The 22,214-nt window shown below is 41.3% G+C and overlaps 1 protein-coding gene across 4 annotated transcripts in view; it reads left to right on the top strand.

Annotated features, from left to right (window-relative positions):
- LOC139752108 (alkaline phosphatase-like) overlaps positions 1 to 22,214 on the top strand; it is a 43,796-nt gene that overhangs the window by 20,820 nt on the left and 762 nt on the right. For all 4 annotated transcript variants that reach the window (XM_071668006.1, XM_071668004.1, XM_071668005.1 and 1 more), the window contains 12 exons: positions 1,159 to 1,260; positions 4,575 to 4,670; positions 7,788 to 8,008; positions 10,784 to 10,976; positions 12,194 to 12,357; positions 14,090 to 14,288; positions 14,897 to 15,030; positions 16,659 to 16,760; positions 18,722 to 18,818; positions 19,882 to 19,979; positions 20,133 to 20,256; positions 20,824 to 21,173. In XM_071668006.1, the coding sequence (XP_071524107.1) occupies positions 4,583 to 4,670; positions 7,788 to 8,008; positions 10,784 to 10,976; positions 12,194 to 12,357; positions 14,090 to 14,288; positions 14,897 to 15,030; positions 16,659 to 16,760; positions 18,722 to 18,818; positions 19,882 to 19,979; positions 20,133 to 20,256; positions 20,824 to 21,173 (1,770 nt within the window). In that variant the 5' untranslated portion in view covers positions 1,159 to 1,260; positions 4,575 to 4,582. The remainder of the gene's footprint in view (positions 1 to 1,158; positions 1,261 to 4,574; positions 4,671 to 7,787; positions 8,009 to 10,783; positions 10,977 to 12,193; positions 12,358 to 14,089; positions 14,289 to 14,896; positions 15,031 to 16,658; positions 16,761 to 18,721; positions 18,819 to 19,881; positions 19,980 to 20,132; positions 20,257 to 20,823; positions 21,174 to 22,214) is intronic.

Below are 22,214 nucleotides of genomic sequence, written 5' to 3'. Positions count from 1 at the left end.
GGCATTAAACTTAACAGTTATGTTAAAACTGTTCATACTGAATTTTGCAATAGATTTATCTGCGTCACTTATCACTCATCCATCCCTTATGGAACATGGCAATCTGTCTGAAAAAAAATATATCAAAGGATGTAAGCAATTTGTAAAAAAAAAAATTCATTTGGGAAATTAATAATCTAAGGATGTAATGTCATTAAGTCACCTCAGCAGCTGCGAGTTGCAAATACCACAAGTGTTTCTTCATTTGTATCATTATTCATTGTAATCACGCCTGAATAGGTTTAAGCTGTTGAAATTATGATTTGATTATGTTAATTATTTTAGATATAGCATAGAGTACGAGAACGGAATCTGTCCACTTTTGTTAAGTTATAAATCCCGACTGGAGAGTGAATGTCGGACAACTTTACCCTTTCCTGTCGGTGTTTTTCGTACAACCATCTGTGCTTCCTTCACTTGTTTGGGCTTAACGTACCTCACGGTGAATTTTGAATCACTTGGATCTCATTACTTCCGCGCAAAGTTGGTAATTTCTCTCTTTGAATTTAAGATGATCATTTTACTTCAGTTCCTCTCCTTTATGTTTCAGTTTTTCTAGCCTTCTCTGCTCGAGTATTTATATCTTATTTTTTTTTTTACTGCTTAAATGATTTTTCACTTGTATATTTTTTCTGTTTTTCGCTTCCTATTGACATTCGTTTTCTTCACTCTCACCGTATTTTCTTATTTTGCGGATCCTCTCGTTTCTTCCATACTCCTTATAAGCCATATTGTTATTATCTTATCTTCTTGCTGCTCTCCAAATTCCCATTTTCTACTTTTGGCCATCCTTCTCTTCCTGCATCGTCTTTTTACGCGCTCTATATCTGCCTCCGAGTTTCACATCTTCATTCCTCTCAGGTGACTGACTGTACGTTTGTATAAAGGCTGCTGCTGCTGCCCACGTCTTAACGTAATAATGTTGCTGTCAAGGAGGACAAGTTTTCACAATTGTACTGTTAATCACATAAGAGCAAAAGCATCCTCAGGCTATGATAGATAAAGGTCAGGGACCCTTCAGCTTTTTGTGTAGTCAGTAACCTTTTAGTCTTACCTTAGGGCCAATGTTAATGCCATGACAAGCATCTAACTTATTTTGTTTTTTTGTCTTTCTTTCAGAGTCGTTGCAAGCTTACAGTACAAGTTGTAATTTGGAGACATAGTTGAGCATTTGATTGTGGATTCATTTGCTGGGAAAGGATCCATTTTCATTTCTTTTAGGTAAGTTTACTTTGGCATTAAATCAGAAAATGTCATGTCTTTTATGAAAACATGACACGTTAGTGCATGGATTTCCTACATTGTGAAATTACTTTAGCAGCAGTAGACTATAATTTTATAATAGTTATTGCTCGATTTGTTTCTCTGAAGGCATAACGCACTGTGTATGGAAAGAGGTAGAAATATGCGTCTGTCGCCTGCCGGAGTCATTACAGTCGACGTTATTTTAGAACCCCCAATCGAAATAACGAAAAAAAATAAAGAAAACCTTTGAAGTGCTCAAGATAATTCTACGACCTTTCACGCCTCCATTGCATGTATGGCACTTGTATAAAGAGAATCCCCTCAAACAATTTCATATTTTTGTTTATAACTATCGAGGGCTGTAAAGTAAATAAATACTTTTGGAAAGCTGAAAAAGAAAAGATACTGTAGTCACAAGAAATGCCTAAACTTCATGCGAAAAAAAAAAGACAATTAGAAATTGCCATATTTCGGAATAGTATTCTAATTGATTCGCAAAGCTATTATTTTTTTTTTTTCGTCAAAGCAGTAGGGTAGAGATATTCATAACTAAAGAATAAGACTCCTACAATGAATAGTATGTTTATCAATTCCTGTGACAAGCATCACTTCTGTTTGTTCTCAGTTTTGTATGTTGACGACGGAGGCAGAAGACAAGCTTCTCATTCCCTTGCCGAACTGACGCTTTAACTAGCCAGAAAAGTTTTATTCGATAAATTAATTATTGCTCTGGAGGAAACATTGCTTTCAAAGCGGTTGGCCCAAGAAAAAAAAAAAAAACCAGCGGACTAATCCATTACATATGATGACTGTGATTTTTAAGGTAAGGCTGTAAGGAAAAAAAAAAAAAAGAGCTTAAAAGCCATTTAGCAGATAGTTATTTCGTAAAAAAAAAAGACGTAAAATTGTCATTGTTCTAACCTAATACCTTATCTAGTTATTTCGTAAAAATAAAAGACAAGTAAAATTGTCATTGTTCTAACCTAATTCCTTATCTTCTTATCCCAGTGCAGGTTTCAACATCTAATCATGAATGTTTCTTGCTTTTGGTTTACATGTTCTTGGTCTATTACCTTTCTTGTTTTTGGTATACATGTTCATGGTCTGTTACCATACATGTTAAGCCATTAATTACAGAGCCATCAGACGTAACATTATTTGCTGACAATGTCAAATTTATCTGGGATGCTTTATACACCATCGGACGCAATGGTCAGACCAAAGTCTGCGCCTAGCACTGCCAACGGAAACGAGAGGAGAGGCTAGAGCTAATAACGAAATTCCGTACTGTAACTAACGTATCCTTGAGAAAGTTAACCACTCATTTGGTCATGTTTAAACTACTGTAAATAGGGGACGTTTACCCAGGAAAAAGTGAAGGACTAAGAGGTCACACAGGACTTAAAAAACAAAAATCAAATAAGACACACACACACACACACACACACACACACACACACACACACACACACACACATGTGGAAAGTGGTGATCGAAGAAATTATGAAAGCTGTAAATTTTTTGCTTGGTAAACTATCTTAGTACAGTAATTTTCAGTTTACAGTAGCTGTATATAGTACAGTGGATTATCTTAAACCTTCGTCAAAACAACAGAATCACAAGTACGCCATCATGTATTTCACCAAGGCTAAACAGCCATGTTTTTACAATAGGCATTCCTTAGCAAGGTCAAATAACGTAGTAAGACCATTTCTGGAAAAAAAACAGATATTGCCGTTAATAATTACCCAGATGTGATATTTCTTCAATAAATCCCTGGTAACATTAGTCATGAACACCTAACTAGATCACATGGATCATTGTGAAATAATTATATATATATATATATATATATATATATATATATATATATATATATATATATATATATATATATATATATTATGATTTGTGTCTTAATGGCCATTCATCAGTCGATAGTCTTCAGGCCCAGCTGTGTTTGGTTTATAAGTCCTGGGCCACGTAGATAGTGAGTGTGTATGTGTGGCATTAGAATTATCCCTCTTGCCTCCTGAAGGTGTAGAGATCTTCCCAGTTTGGAGGAGGTCGTTTGCCGTTGACGGCCTTAGCGATCGTGGGAGTCGAGTTAGGCTTGAAGCCCCATTCGTTACCGCACCGGTCAACTGATTCCTGCAAGTATCGTGTCAAGCTGGGTGATGACGAAATCCATTATTTTCTCTTACTGGAGAAATCAGAATATATTGTGTGGATAGGCGGGCCAGCCGCTGAAGAAGGTCACAGAACGGGTTTCATGCTCCAGTTATCGGAGTCCTCACACACGTTAATGTACGATCATCAAGCTTGAATCTTCAGTATACAACGCTTGATCCAGTGGGTCTTGCTTTTGCTCTCTCTCTCTCTCTCTCTCTCTCTCTCTCTCTCTCTCTCTCTCTCTCTCTCTCTCTCTCTCTCTCTCTCTCTCTCTCTCTCTCCTTAAGACTCCCCCCATCCAACAATGACATAAAAGTTTATGAATATGTATCATGACCAGAAAACGAAGGTTGGTGCAGCAGAGCAAAACAGACTCAGGGCTTGATAACGGTTTTCAAGTGTTGGTTGACGTGGGGGAGCTTCTGCCGACGCTGACATTAGAACAGATTTGTTTTGATGGCCGTAGAGAATTCGATGGCTTTACGGTGCCAAGATAAATGATTTGCCAGCCCGCATGCATGGGGTTATGACCCGAGGGTCCAGCATTATATAGGCAATGTATAATATAGGAAATGTTTGTTATTTCATTGAATTGGTATGGACAGCTTCGATCGTCTTTTTTTTTTTTTTTAAGTCCCACGCAAGTAACATCCATGTATAAAGAGTTGAAGAATAGTTGCGTGTCACTAATGAGTTTCTGACAGTTAATTACTGATGATAGTGTATATCATACGCGTCATTCTCTTTCAAACGTTTCTTGTATACTCATTTTATGAATGCTGTACTTTCTCTTTTACGTTCAGCGAAAAGTTCGCAAAAGTTGTTGAACTTCTGAGTTCAGGATTACATAAGACTTGAGTCTGAAACCATAATGTTATTGTGTAAGTCTAAATCAGAGAAGTGAAATTTACTTACAGCTTAAAAGCTTTTATAAAACTTTCATCAGTTTTCGCTCAGGATGTATGTTTATTATCATGTGCAGTGCAAACTTACATAACTGATCATTCTTGTAGGTTGTGAACAATACCATTTTGTTGGACGTTCTATGTAGTGTCTATTTTCGCGCTCATTTGACCCCCTGGTGTACACAGCAGGTAACACAGACTTATCATTTGCAGGTGTCGTGATGTCAAGGTGGAAGCCACTCAGTACGGTGGTGTGGGTAACTCTTAGCCTGGTCGTCACCGTACAAACACAGCAATTTATGTTTGAAGGTAAGCCAATTGTGTCAGCGTCACATGTATGTATGAAGTCAAGTTAGGAAGAAAGAAAAAAAATGTATATAAAGGCTTCGTACCTAGTGACAGAAAATGTCATAGAGTTATTTGTAAAACCTGACGATAATTCCAAGGATTAATGGGTGATTGTTGTAACTTGAAGTTGACGTCCTTAAATGACCCAGCCACTGGAACGCCTGAAATTTAAAGAAAAAGAAAAAAAAAAGCTTGGTTACACGTATGTGTCATGAACTTAATGATACCTTAAGGCAGTTAATAGGCCTAAAACCCAAATAACTAACCACTGTAATTAACCTTATGTACAGTGAAGGGTGTATGGTTATATGAATCTCTTGAAGACCTGATGAAGGTATTCACATTTTTTTTTTTATTTTCATTTGTGGTTACAAAATGACATTCTCGGCTTTGGTAATCCTGGGTGTCAATAGAGCTAGATCTGAAATAGGAAGCCAGCCAACAATGGATACACTATACAAGCACCTTCCTAAAAGTGCGATCCACTTAGGTGCCCACTCTACCTGCGTCAGTATTCACACTCCGGGAACACACACACGAACATGTGCCAGTAATGGCACCCCGGGAACACACATTCGAACATGTGCCAGTAATGGCACCCCGGGAACACACACTCGAACATGTGCCAGTAATGGCACCCCGGGAACACACACCCGACCTTGGCCAATGATAATAGTACACCAGAAAACTGGCTGTCATTAACAAGGGCCCGTGTCGGTCTTGGACCTTACTAATCTTCACACACACACACACACACATGTGGTTATGGAGCGTAATCATACACCATGATTTCGTACTATCGTCTAGTTAATGACGTCTCGCAGCATAGTTCATTCTGCTTTGTCTCATAACAGAGTCCATTTACTTCCTTATCTAGGCACACATTGTCCCCTACCCTTCCTTGTTTTACCACAGAAACCATCCTCCTCCTCCTCGTCTTAGCATAAGCGTTCGGATCCTGGCCGCCTCTATGCTATAAACTTTGGTAGCAGTGAAGATTCTTGTGCAATCGTTTCATCGGACATAATACAGCTTGCGATCCAGGCCAGTTTCACTCAACACTTGTGACGTGGCCTAGTCTCCCAACACCTGGTTTGAGAACTTTCTCTATTCAAATTGAAGTCCTTGTCTTCCTAATAGACCGGTACCGTCTGTAATGCACTTGGACTATTTCTAAGGTTATCAAAATTTAGAAAATACTTTAATTTTCCTCTTAATTTAGCTCGCTGGCCGGCGTCTCAACCATACCAGAAATCTTCGAAACTGCATTTATTTTCCTCCATACCCAAACGGTGAGGAGTAACTTGTGTAATGTGTTTCTTAAACTAGACCACAATCTGTCAGTAATGTGTTTATACAAGTAGGATTTCGATCGAGAAAAAAAAAGGATACGAGATTGTATGATGAATTTTCATTTATGTAAAAACTGAAATTGTTAGTTGTCAAAATAAGGTACATTCACACGTTTAAAGATACTGAATTATTTCTTTAAGAGGATTTTTTTATAAGTTAAAAGGTTTTTGGAAAGGATCGACAACTGTTGATTGCCTTTAGATCGTACACCAGTTTAGCCAATACAGGGCACTATTGCTTCTTGAAAAGAAAAACAGAGACAATTTAATGCTCTATACTGGAACATCATAGATGCAGGCCATACAGTACACAGCACGGTGAATCCTGGCTACATTCATATCCACTAACGATTATGTTTTTGGATATATTGCCTCCCTTCTCCCAACACCACAGAAATTACTGTGGTTGAAACAGTACTAAAGTATTGCCATCACCTGAAGTTTGAGTTGAATACCAGACATTGTAGGAATATTAGACCTGGTATAGGTTAGGTGTATTGATATTTGTGAGCTGGAGCCTAGTTCGTTGGCCCCAAAGTGGCCTGAGTTAGGCTGGCCTGAATATATGCAGTAGTCAACCAGTTTTGAGGTGTCGAGTTTTAGAGATGAATTATTTGTTGCTAGACTGTCATCAGCACTGTTATTAAGGTCAGGTCCGGGTGGAGATTTTTTTTTTTTTTCGCCTTGTCGCTTTATGTCATGTATCTTGGGTGACGTCAGGCTGAGGGAAATGTTATGTGAAGCTCCGAAAATCTGGTTATTAGCCTGTTTATATGTTAGTTATTATTATTATTATTATTATTATTATTATTATTATTATTATTATTATTATTATTATCATTATTATTATTGTTATTATTATTATCATTCCTACTGTCGTTATTTTTATTGTTATCAATATTATCATCATTCCTATGGATAAAGAAAACATTGTCTACGTATTTGTTGAAACTATCGTAAAGGCAACTGTAGGGGACGGAAGACAGAAATCTTCCCCTCCTGTGTTATTGCACTCAAAAATATGTATTAGAGAAAGGTACCAGATTAGGGTTTCTTCTTTTTCTTTTCCCTTAATCTCACTTATGTCTTCCTGACTTCATATTATTAAGCTGGAAAACGGCGACCAAGTCGACATGTTCTAGATGTATAAGCACATGTCAACGAAGATGTGATTGGGAAGTATACATCATTGCGTGTTGAACAATTTCCTCCCAATAGTTTCCACTGGGCTGCATCAACAGTGGAGGGTCTGAACCCGTAATAGCAACAACAACAGTGGCCAGGATCTCCCTTGTCCTTCCTTAACAGTGTTGTGAACGAGTCTGTCACTCGAGATGGGTGTAAGAGAGAAGAAAAAAAAAAAAAGAATAATCAAAAGTCGTTGGGCATTGTAGTGATAGCTTCCTATTGTCAGTTTCATGTGTTTCAATGACGTTTAGTTTGATGATGATTTAGATTCTGCACACTGGTATGATTTGTTCGTAGCCATGGGTAGGGGGTTTCATTTATTACCAAATTCAATGAAAACCAGAGTTCGTTAGGATGGGATTCGACCTCATGATTTAACCTTCTGGTAAGTCACACACATTCAGAAATCGAGCGTTAATGACCTGTTTCGAAAATGTCGTTGACGTCTGTTGTCGTTTTTTGTTATTAACCAGTAATTTCTTTCACTGTCCTGACTGACTTGACTGACCTGCCTCCCTCCACCCACACCCCCGCGCAGCACGGCAGCACTGGTGGGACCTCGCCCAGAACGAGCTAGCGGCCGCCCTGAACGTTCGCGACAACTGGAACGTTGCCAAAAACGTCATCCTCTTCCTGGGGGATGGGATGGGCGTGACAGCCAACACGGCCGCCAGGATTTACAAGGGCCAGAAGATGGGCATGAGCGGAGAGGAAGGACACCTCATCTGGGAGAGGTTCCCTAACGTTGGTCTCCTCAAGGTAGGTTAAAGGAATAGGTGGATTCTCTGAACATGTTTGGAGATGTGGTCTAAGAGTGAATGGGAGCGAGCCAGCAGTATCTTTGATGATACACTAAAAATGGGCATTTTTTTTTTTCTTTTCAAGAGAGGAATGAATGTATAGATGTTTTTAATGTTGGTGTTTAAGTGTATGTGTTCAGGACGATGGAGTGGCATAGTGACCACATTTGATAAGATTAATCAGTGTCCCCTGAATTTTCGTAGTATTTGTAGATTCATTTTTTTTCTTCCTACGTTGGAAGTTAGTCATGGACGAATGTCCACATCAAGGCCGGGCCTTAATTGGAATAGAGGTTTATGAGAGGGAAAAAGGTAAGACAAGGGGAAAAAACTTACGAATTTTGGAGGAAGTGAAAAAAAAAATGTCTTCAAGTGTACCAAGTCATAGTTATTGGGAAAGACATGAGAAGGCAGAGTTACAGAGCTGCGAAGTGTAGGGAAAGAAATCGTTATCAGTACGACCCACCCTTGAGTTACCAACGATCACATTGTAATCATACGATGTAGCAGTTTGTCCAGTAGTTTGTGGTCTAGCCTAGTGGTGGGGGGTACACAAGCAGCCAACTCGCGGGTGTCAAAAACCAAAGGAATGCCTATAGAAAAGGGAAAGTGAACCAATATTACGGCGTAGAAGTGGGTCGAGTTTTGAAGTTAGCCTTGGGGACCTGATAAGACGGACGGCTTTAGACTCAACGCTGTCAAGTAAGTTGCTGAGCTAGAACCACCCCAGATGTGAGAGCAGTAGTCCACACAAGGACAGATCAATCCTTTGCATAGACGGAGCAAACTGTTCGGAAGAAAAGATATTCAGATATCTAAACAGATCTCCCAGTTTCTTAAGAGTTAGACTTACTTATTTCCGTAATGCGGGGTTTCCAGAAATACCAAGCACGTTTCATTAAGTGAAGAGGTGGAATTACAGAACCGCTGAAGAAAACAAGAAACTTCTGAGGAATTTGCAGTAGAGAGATGGATAGCAACAGTGTCTTAGAGGAAATGAACTTAACATGATGTCGTCTACCTCCACTGAGATATCCTGTCAAAGTCTGAATTTACTGGAAAAAAAAGAATGTCGAAATGCAGATCGAGAGAGAGAGGTGTCGAAATGCAGATCGAGTGAGAGAGGACAGAGCACGGAGCAGAATTAAAGAATGAGGAGGAATGCAGTGTTGAATCGTCAGCGTATGAGCGCATTTGGTTATTCGTGGCAGAAAGAGAATCGTCTATAAAATGGAGGAACGTTCTTTAGATAGAGGACAGAACCTTGAGGGACAATACTGTTGGAGAAAAAGAGAGAGTGGCTGATCCATCAACAGATAGATCGGCCAGAGAGGAAGCTAGATATGAGGTGGGGAAGTCAGAACAGGGGAACTTGGAGGTGACACCCCATACAACTCACCCTGTCAAAAGTTTTGGATATATCAAAGGGCAACTACATAGGATTCCCTCAAAAATTTTTCATGGGTGATGGCTAGACATCAGTTCGATGGGAAAAATATCGCCATTCGATCTCGTCTAATGGAAGCCATCATACTGGTGATCAGATAGAAGACTGTTAGATTCACTACGTCTGAAGATCTGGGAGTTGAGGAGGGATACAAAGTCCTTGAAACATGTTAGATGTCAAAGCGACAAGACGATAGTTTATTGGGTTAGAACGGTCACCTTTCGGGATGGCTGTAACAACGCATGCTTCCAAGAAGAAGGAAAAAGTTTCGTGTTGTAAACAGAAACGAAACACACGAGCCAGCACAGGTGTAAGTTCAGAGGCACACTCATTCCGAACACGGGAATGGATGCCATCCGGACTATGATCCTTGCCTGTGTCTAGGAAGAGAAGCGCTTTTCGGGCGGTTCGAATAGGGATCACAAGGAGGGGCATAGGATTAGTAAGAGGAGCATCAGGGGGTGAAGGAATGTTAGAGTCACCCAAGGCGGAGTTAGAAGAGAAACGATAACCAAACACATCTGCTTTTGTTTACGGGAGAGACAGCTATAGTACCGCCCGAACGGAAAAGTGAAGGAAACGTGGAGCGACAGAAATTGTTGGTGATGCCTGGGCCAAAGACCAGAAAGACCTACTGGTGGATGACGAGGAGAAGAAATAGTATTGTATTTCCTATGAATGAAGGAATGCTTTGCCTCACCGATAACGTGCTTGCAGTGATTATGGGCGATGATAAATGCTGAACTGGAGTCAAAAGGAAGGAGAGTTTTCCTTGGCTTGATATGTCTGACCGCTTACCTTGAATGGCCTTCAGAGCAGGAAGTGTTAAAGGCATTGGAAGAAGAGGCCCTCTTGGAGGAAGAAGAGACAAATGCTTTAATTCCTACTACAATAACCCATGCTATACTTCATAGCAGGAGTTTAGAAATAGAATTTGTAGAATTAGAACAATGTAAGCCAAACAGGAAAAGTGTGGTGGTTAGGAGACAAGACCTTGAGCCACATAACATCAAAGTTTGGAAGTTTGGGATCTCCAGGTCCTCGAGGCGTGCAACCAGTGTGTTGTTGATTTTTACTTTTGTATCCAGAAATTAAATACTTTTCTATATAAAGAGGAGATATTCCAGGTTCCTAATGACGTATACCCACCAGTTTATCTGTAATGTACGATTCTCAGGTTAGGGAAAGAACAATACCGCCACTCAGTGTTAAGTATAAGACTTAAGGAGTTCCATGAATGATATCAGTTATTATGAAAAAGTTAACTTTGTCCTCTTCACCTGCCAGACGTACACCGTGGACAGGCAGGTGCCCGACAGCGCGGCCACCGCCACAGCGTTCCTATGCGGCGTCAAGGGAAACTTCTTCACAATCGGGGTCGACCCGGCTGTGACCCTCGGCGACTGCGCCGCCAGCAGGAACCCCATCTATCACACGTCCTCCATCCTCCAGTGGGCCCAGGAGGCAGGCAAGGACACAGGTCAGTCACAACGTCAGTCTAGTAATCCTTAATCCTGGTTTTTTTTTTTATAGGAAAGGGTTTGATTCGACGAATTTTCCTCAAAGGAAATGTAAAAGTTTGAGGAGATAAAGAGACATCTCGGCTATTATGCAAAAGTCGAAAGAAAGGAAAATGGAACCTCATTGATTTACCTCTGTTGGACAAAAGAGGAACTATTATATTTTTCTATAAAATTCCCAGTGGTTCAGACGAGTCTTTTCAACAGCGTCAAGGTAAACCCATCCAGAGGTGGAGAAGCGTTCGTTGAGTGTCATCAGTCTGGTGAGAATATATTTCCATCAGTCATGCAAATGTGCCATCATAGAACTAATTTTTTGTTTCTCTCGCATATATCGAATCGATTAAAAGTTTATTCAAGAGTGTGTAGTTTGACACTGGTTTTCTTTTTCCATTAGTTAAAAGATTCGTTTCATTTTCGTTTTCCATGGAGTCCTGTACGTAATTTTCTGTGAAATTTCCGTGGAGTCCTGTGCGTAATTTTCTGTGAAATTCTTCTTTTCTCCAGATACCATCATAGTTCCCGTCAGTTTCTTATCAGTTTATGAAATCTGTCTCTAACCATCATTTTCTTATACTGATAGTTGAATTTGGCGCAAAACCAGTTAAAAAAGAAGTCGTCATCCGCTCATCTTTCACCCTCAGCTAACAACAGTGTATCACCTTTCCAAGTTTCCAGACTCGAGTGGGTTTCCACCCTTGGTATCTTCACCGCATTCAGCTTTCACCTTCCAGGGTTATCAGAGGTTAGGTTTCTGGACGGCACTTCAGTGTCAGTGTCACCCCTCGAGGGTTCTTCAACATCAGTAGTATCTCGCCCGCCCAAGTTTCCAGAACACGGCAGCTTCTCAGAAATTCTCTCTTCACATATATATATATATACATATTATCCCTGGGGATAGGGGAGAAAGAATACTTCCCACGTATTCCCTGCGTGTCGTATAAGGCGACTAAAATGGGAAAGGAGCGGGTGGCTGGAAATCCTCCACTCTCGTTTTTCTTTTTTTTTTTAATTTTCCAAAAGAAGGAACAGAGAAGGGGGCCAGGTGAGGATATTCCCTCAAGGGGCCCAGTCCTCTCTCTGTTCTTAACGCTACCTCGGTAACGCGGAAAATGGCGAATAGTGTGAAAGAAAAAATATATATGTATAAATATATATATTATCATCATTATTCAAGGTATTGTCACCACAACTCGGGTGACTCACGCCACGCCCGCCGCCACCTACGCCCACACCGCCCACCGGGACTGGGAGTGCGACAGCGAGCTGAGACAGCTAGGCATCGGCTGTAAGGACATCGCTGACCAGCTCGTCACTGACAACCCAGGGAGGAATATCAAGGTGAGGTCTGATGCCATCATGATGCAAGATGGTCTGTCACCAGGCCTGCCACACACACACACACACACACACACACACACACAATGACTTTACACACACACACACACACACACACACACACACACCCACACACAATGACTTTACACACACACACACCCACACTCACACACCCCCACACACACACACACACCCACCCACACAAACACACCCACCCACACACACACACCCACCCACACACACACACACACACACACACAACGACTTTTTAAGTAATCTACTTTTGTTTTCTTACTTTTTTTAAGTCTACTTTTTTATTTTTACTTTTTGAAAAGTTTTTATTTTACTTTTTGAGCTGTGTTAAATGATGAATTGTTCACTCCCTCATCAAAGAGTCAATGATCAATACTTCACTCCCTCATCAAAGAGTCAATGATCAATACTTCACTCCCTCATCAAAGAGTCAATGATCAATACTTCACTCCCTCATCAAAGTGTCAATGATCAATACTTCACTCCCTCATCAAAGAGTCAATAATCAATACTTCACTCCCTTATCAAAGAGTCAATAATCAATACTTCACTCCCTCATCAAAGAGTCAATGATCAATACTTCACTCCCTCATCAAAGAGTCAATAATCAATACTTCACTCCCTCATCAAAGAGTCAATGATCAATACTTCACTCCCTCATCAAAGAGTCAATGATCAATACTTCACACCCTCATCAAAGAGTCAATGATCAATACTTCACTCCCTCATCAAAGAGTCAATAATCAATATTTCACTCCCTCATCAAAGAGTCAATGATCAATACTTCACTCCCTCATCAAAGAGTCAATGATCGATACTTCACTCCCTCATCAAAGAGTCCATGATCAATACTTCACTCCCTCATCAAAGAGTCAATGATCAATACTTCACTCCCTCATCAAAGAGTCAATGATCAATACTTCACTCCCTCATCAAAGAGTCAATGATCGATACTTCACCCCCTCATCAAAGAGTCAATGATCAATACTTCACCCCCTCATCAAAGAGTCAATGATCAATACTTCACTCCCTCATCAAAGAGTCAATGATCAATACTTCACTCCCTCATCAAAGAGTCAATGATCAATACTTCACACCCTCATCAAATAGTCAATGATCAATACTTCACTCCCTCATCAAAGAGTCAGTAAGCAATACTTCACTCCCTCATCAAAGAGTCAATGATCAATACTTCACTCCCTCATCAAATAGTCAATGATCAATACTTCACTCCCTCATCAAAGAGTCAATGATCAATACTTCACTCCCTCATCAAAGAGTCAATGATCAATACTTCACTCCCTCATCAAAGAGTCAATGATCAATACTTCACTCCCTCATCAAAGAGTCAATGATCAATACTTCACTCCCTCATCAAAGAGTCAATGATCAATACTTCACTCCCTCATCAAAGAGTCAATGATCAATACTTCACTCCCTCATCAAAGAGTCAATGATCAATACTTCACTCCCTCATCAAAGAGTCAATGATCAATACTTCACTCCCTCATCAAAGAGTCAATGATCAATACTTCACTCCCTCATCAAAGAGTCAATGATCAATACTTCACTCCCTCATCAAAGAGTCAATGATCAATACTTCACTCCCTCATCAAAGAGTCAATGATCAATACTTCACTCCCTCATCAAAGAGTCAACTAACTGCTCATTGACAACGTGCGTTGAGGTTAACGACTTGCAGGTGATACTGGGAGGCGGGCGCCAGTCGTTCGGCGCGGGTCTTGGCCCCTTCGTGAACACTACGTGCGGGAGAGCGGACGGCCGCGACCTCACACAGGAGTGGCTGCATGACAAGGTCAGGAACGGCTTCTCCGCCCAGTACGTCACCACCGCCGGGGAGATGGACAGTGTTAACCCCGAGGATACAGATTTCCTACTAGGTAGGTTTTTGGTCGGGCTGAAATGAAACTTCGAACCACAGAAATGGGTGGGTTCGTAATGTGGGTTCGTAATACCTAGCAATGCCTTATCATTAATCCTGAACCCTTAGTAATGTATATTGACACGTATGGATTTCGAATGACTGTTTATAAGTAGATAACAGATCATAAAGTGTATCGTTTCCTGTTTATAAGTTGATAACAGATCATAAAGTGTATCATTTCCCAAAAAGTGACACACAAGATTAGCATGTTGCATGAAGAGAGCACAGTAAGGATATTTTTGGCCTTGAGAATGACACTTAAGATATTTGGTAACTTTTATATTTGAGCTAATTTTTTTTATTTTCATAGAACATTCTTCTAAAGGAGCATCACGGTGTGAGTCCACATCATTGTTAACGTAAAGGATAACAATTTACAGTATCATTTGTGACCCCGAAATGTCCCTTTACACCATTTGATCCTGTGTATAGGTAACTTAATATGTATATGATGACCAGTTGAGCAAATATGTACAAGAGATGAATCCCACAGAATCTTCTTGGCATTAGTAGACTTATCCTTTCTTACCATTACATTAAGTTGGCTCCTTCGTGCTCACGCAGGTTTGTTCGCTGACTCACACATTCCCTTCGAATTGGAACGCCAGGCTGGGTTCACTGGCTCGCCCTCTCTCAGGGACATGACACTCACGGCTCTTCGCTTCCTGAAAAAGAGCAGCAATGGTTACTTCCTTCTTGTTAGTACCCAGTTGAACAGTAGTAATTTTTGTTTATATATTATATTCATATTATATTATACTTATTCGCTGTCTCCCGCGTCTGCGAGGTAGCGCAAGGACACAGACGAAAGAATGGCCCAACCCACCCACATACACATGTATGTACATAAACGCCCACACACGCACATATACATACCTATACATTTCAACGTATACATACATATACATACACAGACATATACGTATATACACATGCACATATTCATTCTGCCCTCAGCCATTCCCGTCGCCACCCCGCCACAAATGAAATGGCACCCCCCCCCCCCTTCCCCTCGCGTGCATGCGAGGCAGCGCCAGGAAAAGAAAACAAAGGCCACATTCATTCACACTCATTCTCTAACTGTCATGTGTAATGAATCGAAATCACAGCTCCCTTTCCACATCCAGGCCCCCACAAAACTCCATGGTTTACCCCAGACGCTTCATATGCCCTGGTTCAATCCATTGTCAGTACGTCGACCCCGGTATATATATATATATATATATATATATATATATATATATATATTTTTTTTTTTTTTTTTTTTTTTTTTTTTTTTTGCCGCTGTCTCCCGCGTTTGCGAGGTAGCGCAAGGAAACAGACGAAAGAAATGGCCCAACCCACCCCCATACACATGTATATACATACGTCCACACACGCAAATATACATACCTACACAGCTTTCCATGGTTTACCCCAGACGCTTCACATGCCTTGATTCAATCCACTGACAGCACGTCAACCCCGGTATACCACATCGCTCCAATTCACTCTATTCCTTGCCCTCCTTTCACCCTCCTGCATGTTCAGGCCCCGATCACACAAAATCTTTTTCACTCCATCTTTCCACCTCCAATTTGGTCTCCCTCTTCTCCTCGTTCCCTCCACCTCCGACACATATATCCTCTTGGTCAATCTTTCCTCACTCATTCTCTCCATGTGCCCAAACCATTTCAAAACACCCTCTTCTGCTCTCTCAACCACGCTCTTTTTATTTCCACACATCTCTCTTACCCTTACGTTACTTAGTCGATCAAACCACCTCACACCACACATTGTCCTCAAACATCTCATTTCCAGCACATCCATCCTCCTGCGCACAACTCTATCCATAGCCCACGCCTCGCAACCATACAACATTGTTGGAACCACTATTCCTTCAAACATACCCATTTTTGCTTTCCGAGATAATGTTCTCGACTTCCACTCGACTTCCACACATTCTTCAAGGCTCCCAGAATTTTCGCCCCCTCCCCCACCCTATGATCCACTTCCGCTTCCATGGTTCCATCCGCTGCCAGATCCACTCCCAGATATCTAAAACACTTCACTTCCTCCAGTTTTTCTCCATTCAAACTCACCTCCCAATTGACTTGACCCTCAACCCTACTGTACCTAATAACCTTGCTCTTATTCACATTTACTCTTAACTTTCTTCTTCGGGTGATGTCACTGCAGGGAAAAGTATTACAGAAATGATAAAATTTGATTAAATGCGTCTCAAATGATTTGTATAACTATTTTATTTCCGGCAGTTGCCTATATGTACTTGATGTCTTATTTTCCATTAGAAGAACAAAAATGAGCAAATACTTGGTGCCGGCAGGTGGAGGGTGGACGCATCGACCACGGACTGCACGACAACAGACCCTACCTCGCTCTAGAGGAATCAGTGGCTATGGATAGTGCCGTGGCTGCTGCCCTGGAGGTAAGCCGCTTCACTCCCTCACTTTGTCTTTCATCGCATTTTACCCCCAACGAACTTCACACACACCGGTCTAAACAAGCTCCTTCGGTGACAGTATTCCTTCCTATCCGTTTTGAAAATACAAAATTTAGGGAAATACAATATATATATATATATATATATATATATATATATATATATATATATATATATATATATATATCCTCCCCTCTCGTTTTTTTTTTTCCTATTTTCCAAAAGAAGGAACAGAGAAGGGGGCCAGGTGAGGATATTCCCTCAAAGGCCCAGTTCTCTGTTCTTAACGCTACCTCGCTATCGCGGGAAATGGCGAATAGTATGAAAGAAAGAATATATATATATATATATATATATATATATATATATATATATATATATATATATATATATATATATTTCTTTATAACTACCTCAGGACCCCTTTCTCAGAAAGAAACAATAGTTTCCCCAAAATCACCCGATAGTCCAGACAAAAGGGAAATTATAGGTATGGCTGTGATAGCTACTAATCCAAGATGATGAACACTCCAATCAAGCCTTGCTCTATGTATTATCGTTGGATATCATGACGGCTTACTACGTGGGTTATTCATTAAGATACGCGCTAACCATATAATTTAGACATATATAGTGTGTACATGTATCACTAGTGCTAGATTTCATGGCAGTCTGTAGCTACATAAAGGGAGTTGTAAGTACATACTATCCTAAAGTTTAAGTTGGGCAGAGTTATCGCTACATTTAACTGTGGACGTCATATTTGTTTAAAACTTTGATCACTGTACGTACTTATTAAATGGTCATCAAGTATATAATGCTTATCAAACTCATGGTGGTAGATTTTTACGGCCATCGACCTATGAAAAGTCATGAGTCAGGGGTCTGCATCATTTATCAAGCGTCATATTTCTGATTGACGAACGTATATATATGCTTGCTGCCGAACACATAAAGTCTGTCAACTTAAAAGTGATTCAACGGGTTCCGTTTCATACATGATTTTTTTTTTTAAAAGTTCATCTGGCTGAGATTATTGACCTGGAAACTGCAAGCATCAGTTTGATTTTAGCTGTCATCGTGCAGAATGGTAAATTGAGCCATTCAAAAGAAAGAAAAGGAAGAAAAGAATATTCTAACACAGAATACAGTCTCATTGCAACTATGGCCTTGCCTTCGTGTTAAGTGAAACACTAGGAATGGAAATATCATATTCTTCGTCGATGTAATTAATGCTTCCGTGCTATATCTTTTTTTTAATATAGAAAATCAATTAATTCATGAAATTATCTCAGCGGAGAATGTGTTTTGTGAGCAACGGTTATATCAAAGAAACTGTGCGTCACGTAGCGAAATGATTCCGATCGGCTTGTTTAGAAAGTGCAAGTGAAGGGTTGCCAAAGTTTGTTTATCAACGACAATATTCAGTCTACTGGTCTGGCTGGGCACCACAACAAGGATTTAATACCGCCGCCCACTCCCTCCCTCCCCATGGACACGACCGTCTGTCTTCCGAGCGCGATAGATAGTACAACCCTAGGCTTAGGGTCGATAGATTGACTCGTTGGGGGTTCCAAATCGTTGATCACGCCATACTCTCAAAAGATCGTATTGTATCGTGTTCAACGATGGTGCTCTGTTGCTCAAAGTGGTAAAACCATCCTATTTCCAAAATATTTACCGTGAAAGCGTTAAAATTCCAGCAACAGGTAGGGAAAAATTTTTTGACACCAAGGGCTCAATTTAGGTAAACTATCAAACAAACAATGGCTCACGCAAGATGGATTACGTTCCAGGTATTTTTCTCTTACTATAAATTTCTTAATTCGTTAGTTTTCCTCTATCCTTATCCTCTCTGCTTTAAAGGTGACTCCACTTTTTTTAGATAAACGATAAAAAAAAAGCGAGGATGAGACTTGAATGATCGTTTTCCACCGCTCCCGCAGGAGGTGGACCTGGAGGACACGTTAGTGGTGGTCACGGCCGACCATTCGCACGTCATGACCATCAATGGTTACCCGAGGCGCGGCAGCGACATCCTGGGTGAGTTTTTTTTTGCCGCGCTCGTCACCGTCACGGCTGTATGTATGTATGTATGTATGTATTCCTATGAGTCCACGGGGAAAATGAAACACGAAAAGTTCCCAAGTGCACTTTTCGTGGACAGTCACATGTTTACCAAATGGCGTCCTAGCTTCGTCTCTTCGATGTATATCAACTGACTGTTATATTTCTCTCTTGTGTCTCCCCTGATGATGTGATTATTACACGAAAGTGCACTTGGGAATTTATCGTGTTTCATTTTCCCCGTGGACTCGTAGGAATATCTTGATCACGCGCAAAATTGTGATCCTTTCCAGTATGTATGTATGTAAGATTATCTTGTTACCCACATTATTATCCCTGTCTAATAGTCTGCGATGATAGACTTTGAAATAATTCTATTTTTAGTTGAACATACTTAAGCTTGAATTGATTTAATCATTGTATAACGCCTGATTTGTGGGTTTACGTTTTTTTTTGCATAAAATCAATTGAAGAATATCAGTTTAAGGGCTAATGAAATTGTAACGAGAACAGATGCGGTTGAAAAGCCCATTTTGAACAAATATACATTGTAGAAATTTATGGTAAGAGTACTTTACAAGATACATTGGATATTCAGGAAACTTGATAGTATATAATGGATGAATGTATATAATTAGGGTGCATGACAGTTTATACTCAAGGTACATGATGATATGGCCTAGGTCATGGGGCAATTGACCACTCCTTCCCCCAGTCACAACTGTTTTACGATGCTAACATCATGATACTTATAGTGTTTATTCAATTCATAATTACCGCAGGACTAATTTCTGTGAGTTTTTGGTCTTGCATGGAAAATTTTTTTGCTAAGGCTCCAGCACCTCGAAGCTTCGTTACTTCCAGTAACAGAGAAATGTAGACTTCTTTGGAGTGGGTTTTTTGACACCATGTCTCCCCTCCTCCCCCCCCCCTTAAAAAAAAACAAAAACAAAAAAGCTACGGCTGCAGGACAACGTAGATCGAAGGTAGGTGATGCGTAGATAACCGAGTTTTGACAGTGATGTCTTTTGATTTAAAGGTATGACTGGGGACCTGTCCTTGATCGATGGGCTGCCGTACACCACCCTAATGTTCACCAATGGCCCGGGTTACAACTACTCCACAGACGGGATAAGGGTAAGCTGATGTGACCACAGAAATATTACCTGGTTCATGAATGGTGCTTCGACACCGCCGATCACATTGTTTACCTGAATGTTCGCGAGATTCGAGGAGAAAATCTGAAATTTGTGCCTCGGGATGAGATTGGAACTGGTTCCTCTTTTGTAGGTCTTGCGTCACGACCCCAGCGCCATGAACACGAGGGATATAGCGTACCGCAGTCTGGCTGCCGTGCCCACACCTCCTATCCTGGAGACTCACGGCGGGGAGGACGTGGCCATCTGGGCAGCAGGTAACAACGCTCCATCTTGGCTGGTTTTCAAGTTCGTCGAAAGTTATCTTGGCCATATATTTTTCCCCCCCAGACGTTCCCTCTATATTTCCTGTACTTTGCTCCGGTTTTTATGTTTTCCATATAATGATTACGTCTGTGATGTACCTTACTTACACTAGGGGTTGTAAACTCTCGAGTACGATGGAGCAGTCTTTGAGCACGATGGTACGTCCAATGGGTATGATGACCTGGTCTTTGACCTGACTTGGACCCCTAGGTTATCATACGCAAGGGTCATTCCATTGAGCACGATGGACCGATCGTGTTTTCCGTCCGGTAAGTTACCGGACGGAGTGGAGGGTGGGGAGAGAAACAGCCTTTACTTTGCTATTCTTTTCGTCTACTTCTTTTAAGGGGAGTGCATTATTTTTTTAAGTAATGTTAAAGCCAGACCACCTTGCTTGGATCTTAGTTCAGTGTGTCTTCATGTCTATGTCACTATGTCCCTCTAACGTCACTCTATTTCTCTTAGATGTTATAAAGTGATCAGTTTTGGACACTAACTGGGGTTTCTCCTCACCCTAGGACCCATGGCCCACCTCTTCCACCGGACCCACGAGCAGCATTACGTCGCCCACGCGATGGCATACTCCGCCTGCGTCGGACCCAGTGCTGGCAGGTGCGAGAGACCGACACACGCCACCTTCACCAGAGGTCCCGTCCCGCACTCCGCTCCACCACTACCACCTCCTCCTCCTCCGTCTCCTCCTGACGCCGCCGCCGCTCCTCTTCCACCGTCTGGCTCTGCCCTTGGCTTGGAAAGCAACGATGCCCCAGTGGCTCCTTTAGCTCAGGAGACGCTACCTCTCGCACAACCCAAGTTCCCTACGTTATCCCCAGTCCTGCAGCAGTTGCTGGACGACAACCAACAGAAGGTGAGGACAGGTGTTTATATCCACAGATAAGGTTGGGTGATCGTGCATGTCTGCTTTGCGAAAGGCATTATATTTTTTTGTTTTCCTTAAGAAATTTCCTCATTAATTAGAGAGTTCATGTGCGAATTTAGATGTAATCTGCGCTCCGGAACAAAAGGTACCGAGTCAGTAAGCAAATATGTGAGTAAATGTTGTCTCATTAATTTGCTGTCGTCGCTGGCAGGAAAAATTCATTAGTATAATTAACAAGACACGCCAAGTCTCCCGCGCTGGGAGGGAGACTCGTGTGATCAGTTGAGATCCTTCGTATTCTTACCCAAGGACGTAACTCCCCCGCATTGCGACCACTCAACACTTTTTCACGTCCAGGCCGTCGCATTTGTCGTCGTAAGTCGACGTCGGACATATATTCCTTTCAACAGCATTGATTCAGATTAGCTTCTGCGTATCGTTTTCACAGTGAGTCATTTTACTCGCAGGGAAATGGAATTTAGCATGTGGTTCAGTATTTACTTTCATATTCTCAGCGACATTCATAGATGACGAGTTGGCAGAAAGGATGCAGTGTGGTCCATCAGCTGGCCTGAGGCAGCGTCCTGGTGTTTATTTACTATAGTCATCGTGTGTGTGTGTGTGTGTGTGTCAAGATTCGCCAGGCGAAGGGGGCTCTCGTTGATGACATCCCATTCTCAGGTGTGCCAGTAACAGGTCGGATGTGTGGTCTCGCGGGGCGTTAGGTCAAGGATGCCAGCTGCTTAATACACAGCACCTTGCACTCTGTGTGGAGAGGGCATTGTAAGACTTACGTAATGAGATGCTACCCACATAGAACAACGAGAAGGGGTAGATTGTGATTGGGGGGGAGAGACACACACACCACAGTAGTAGACCTTCTTTCTTGCTGAAAAGTGACCTGTCAAACATCACGGTACGACCCTTGGGTACGATGAACCTAGCTTAAGGGTAAGGAAGGTCGAAGGCTGCGACGGTCATAAGCAAAGGGTCGTAACTTGAAGTTGGTTCAAGAATCGCACCGCCGTT

The sequence above is a fragment of the Panulirus ornatus genome, chromosome 12 (assembly GCF_036320965.1).
Source record: "Panulirus ornatus isolate Po-2019 chromosome 12, ASM3632096v1, whole genome shotgun sequence".
Lineage (NCBI taxonomy): Eukaryota > Metazoa > Arthropoda > Malacostraca > Decapoda > Palinuridae > Panulirus > Panulirus ornatus.
The sequence above is the reverse complement of the archived record's forward strand: the minus strand, read 5'-3'. Positions and strand labels throughout refer to the sequence as shown.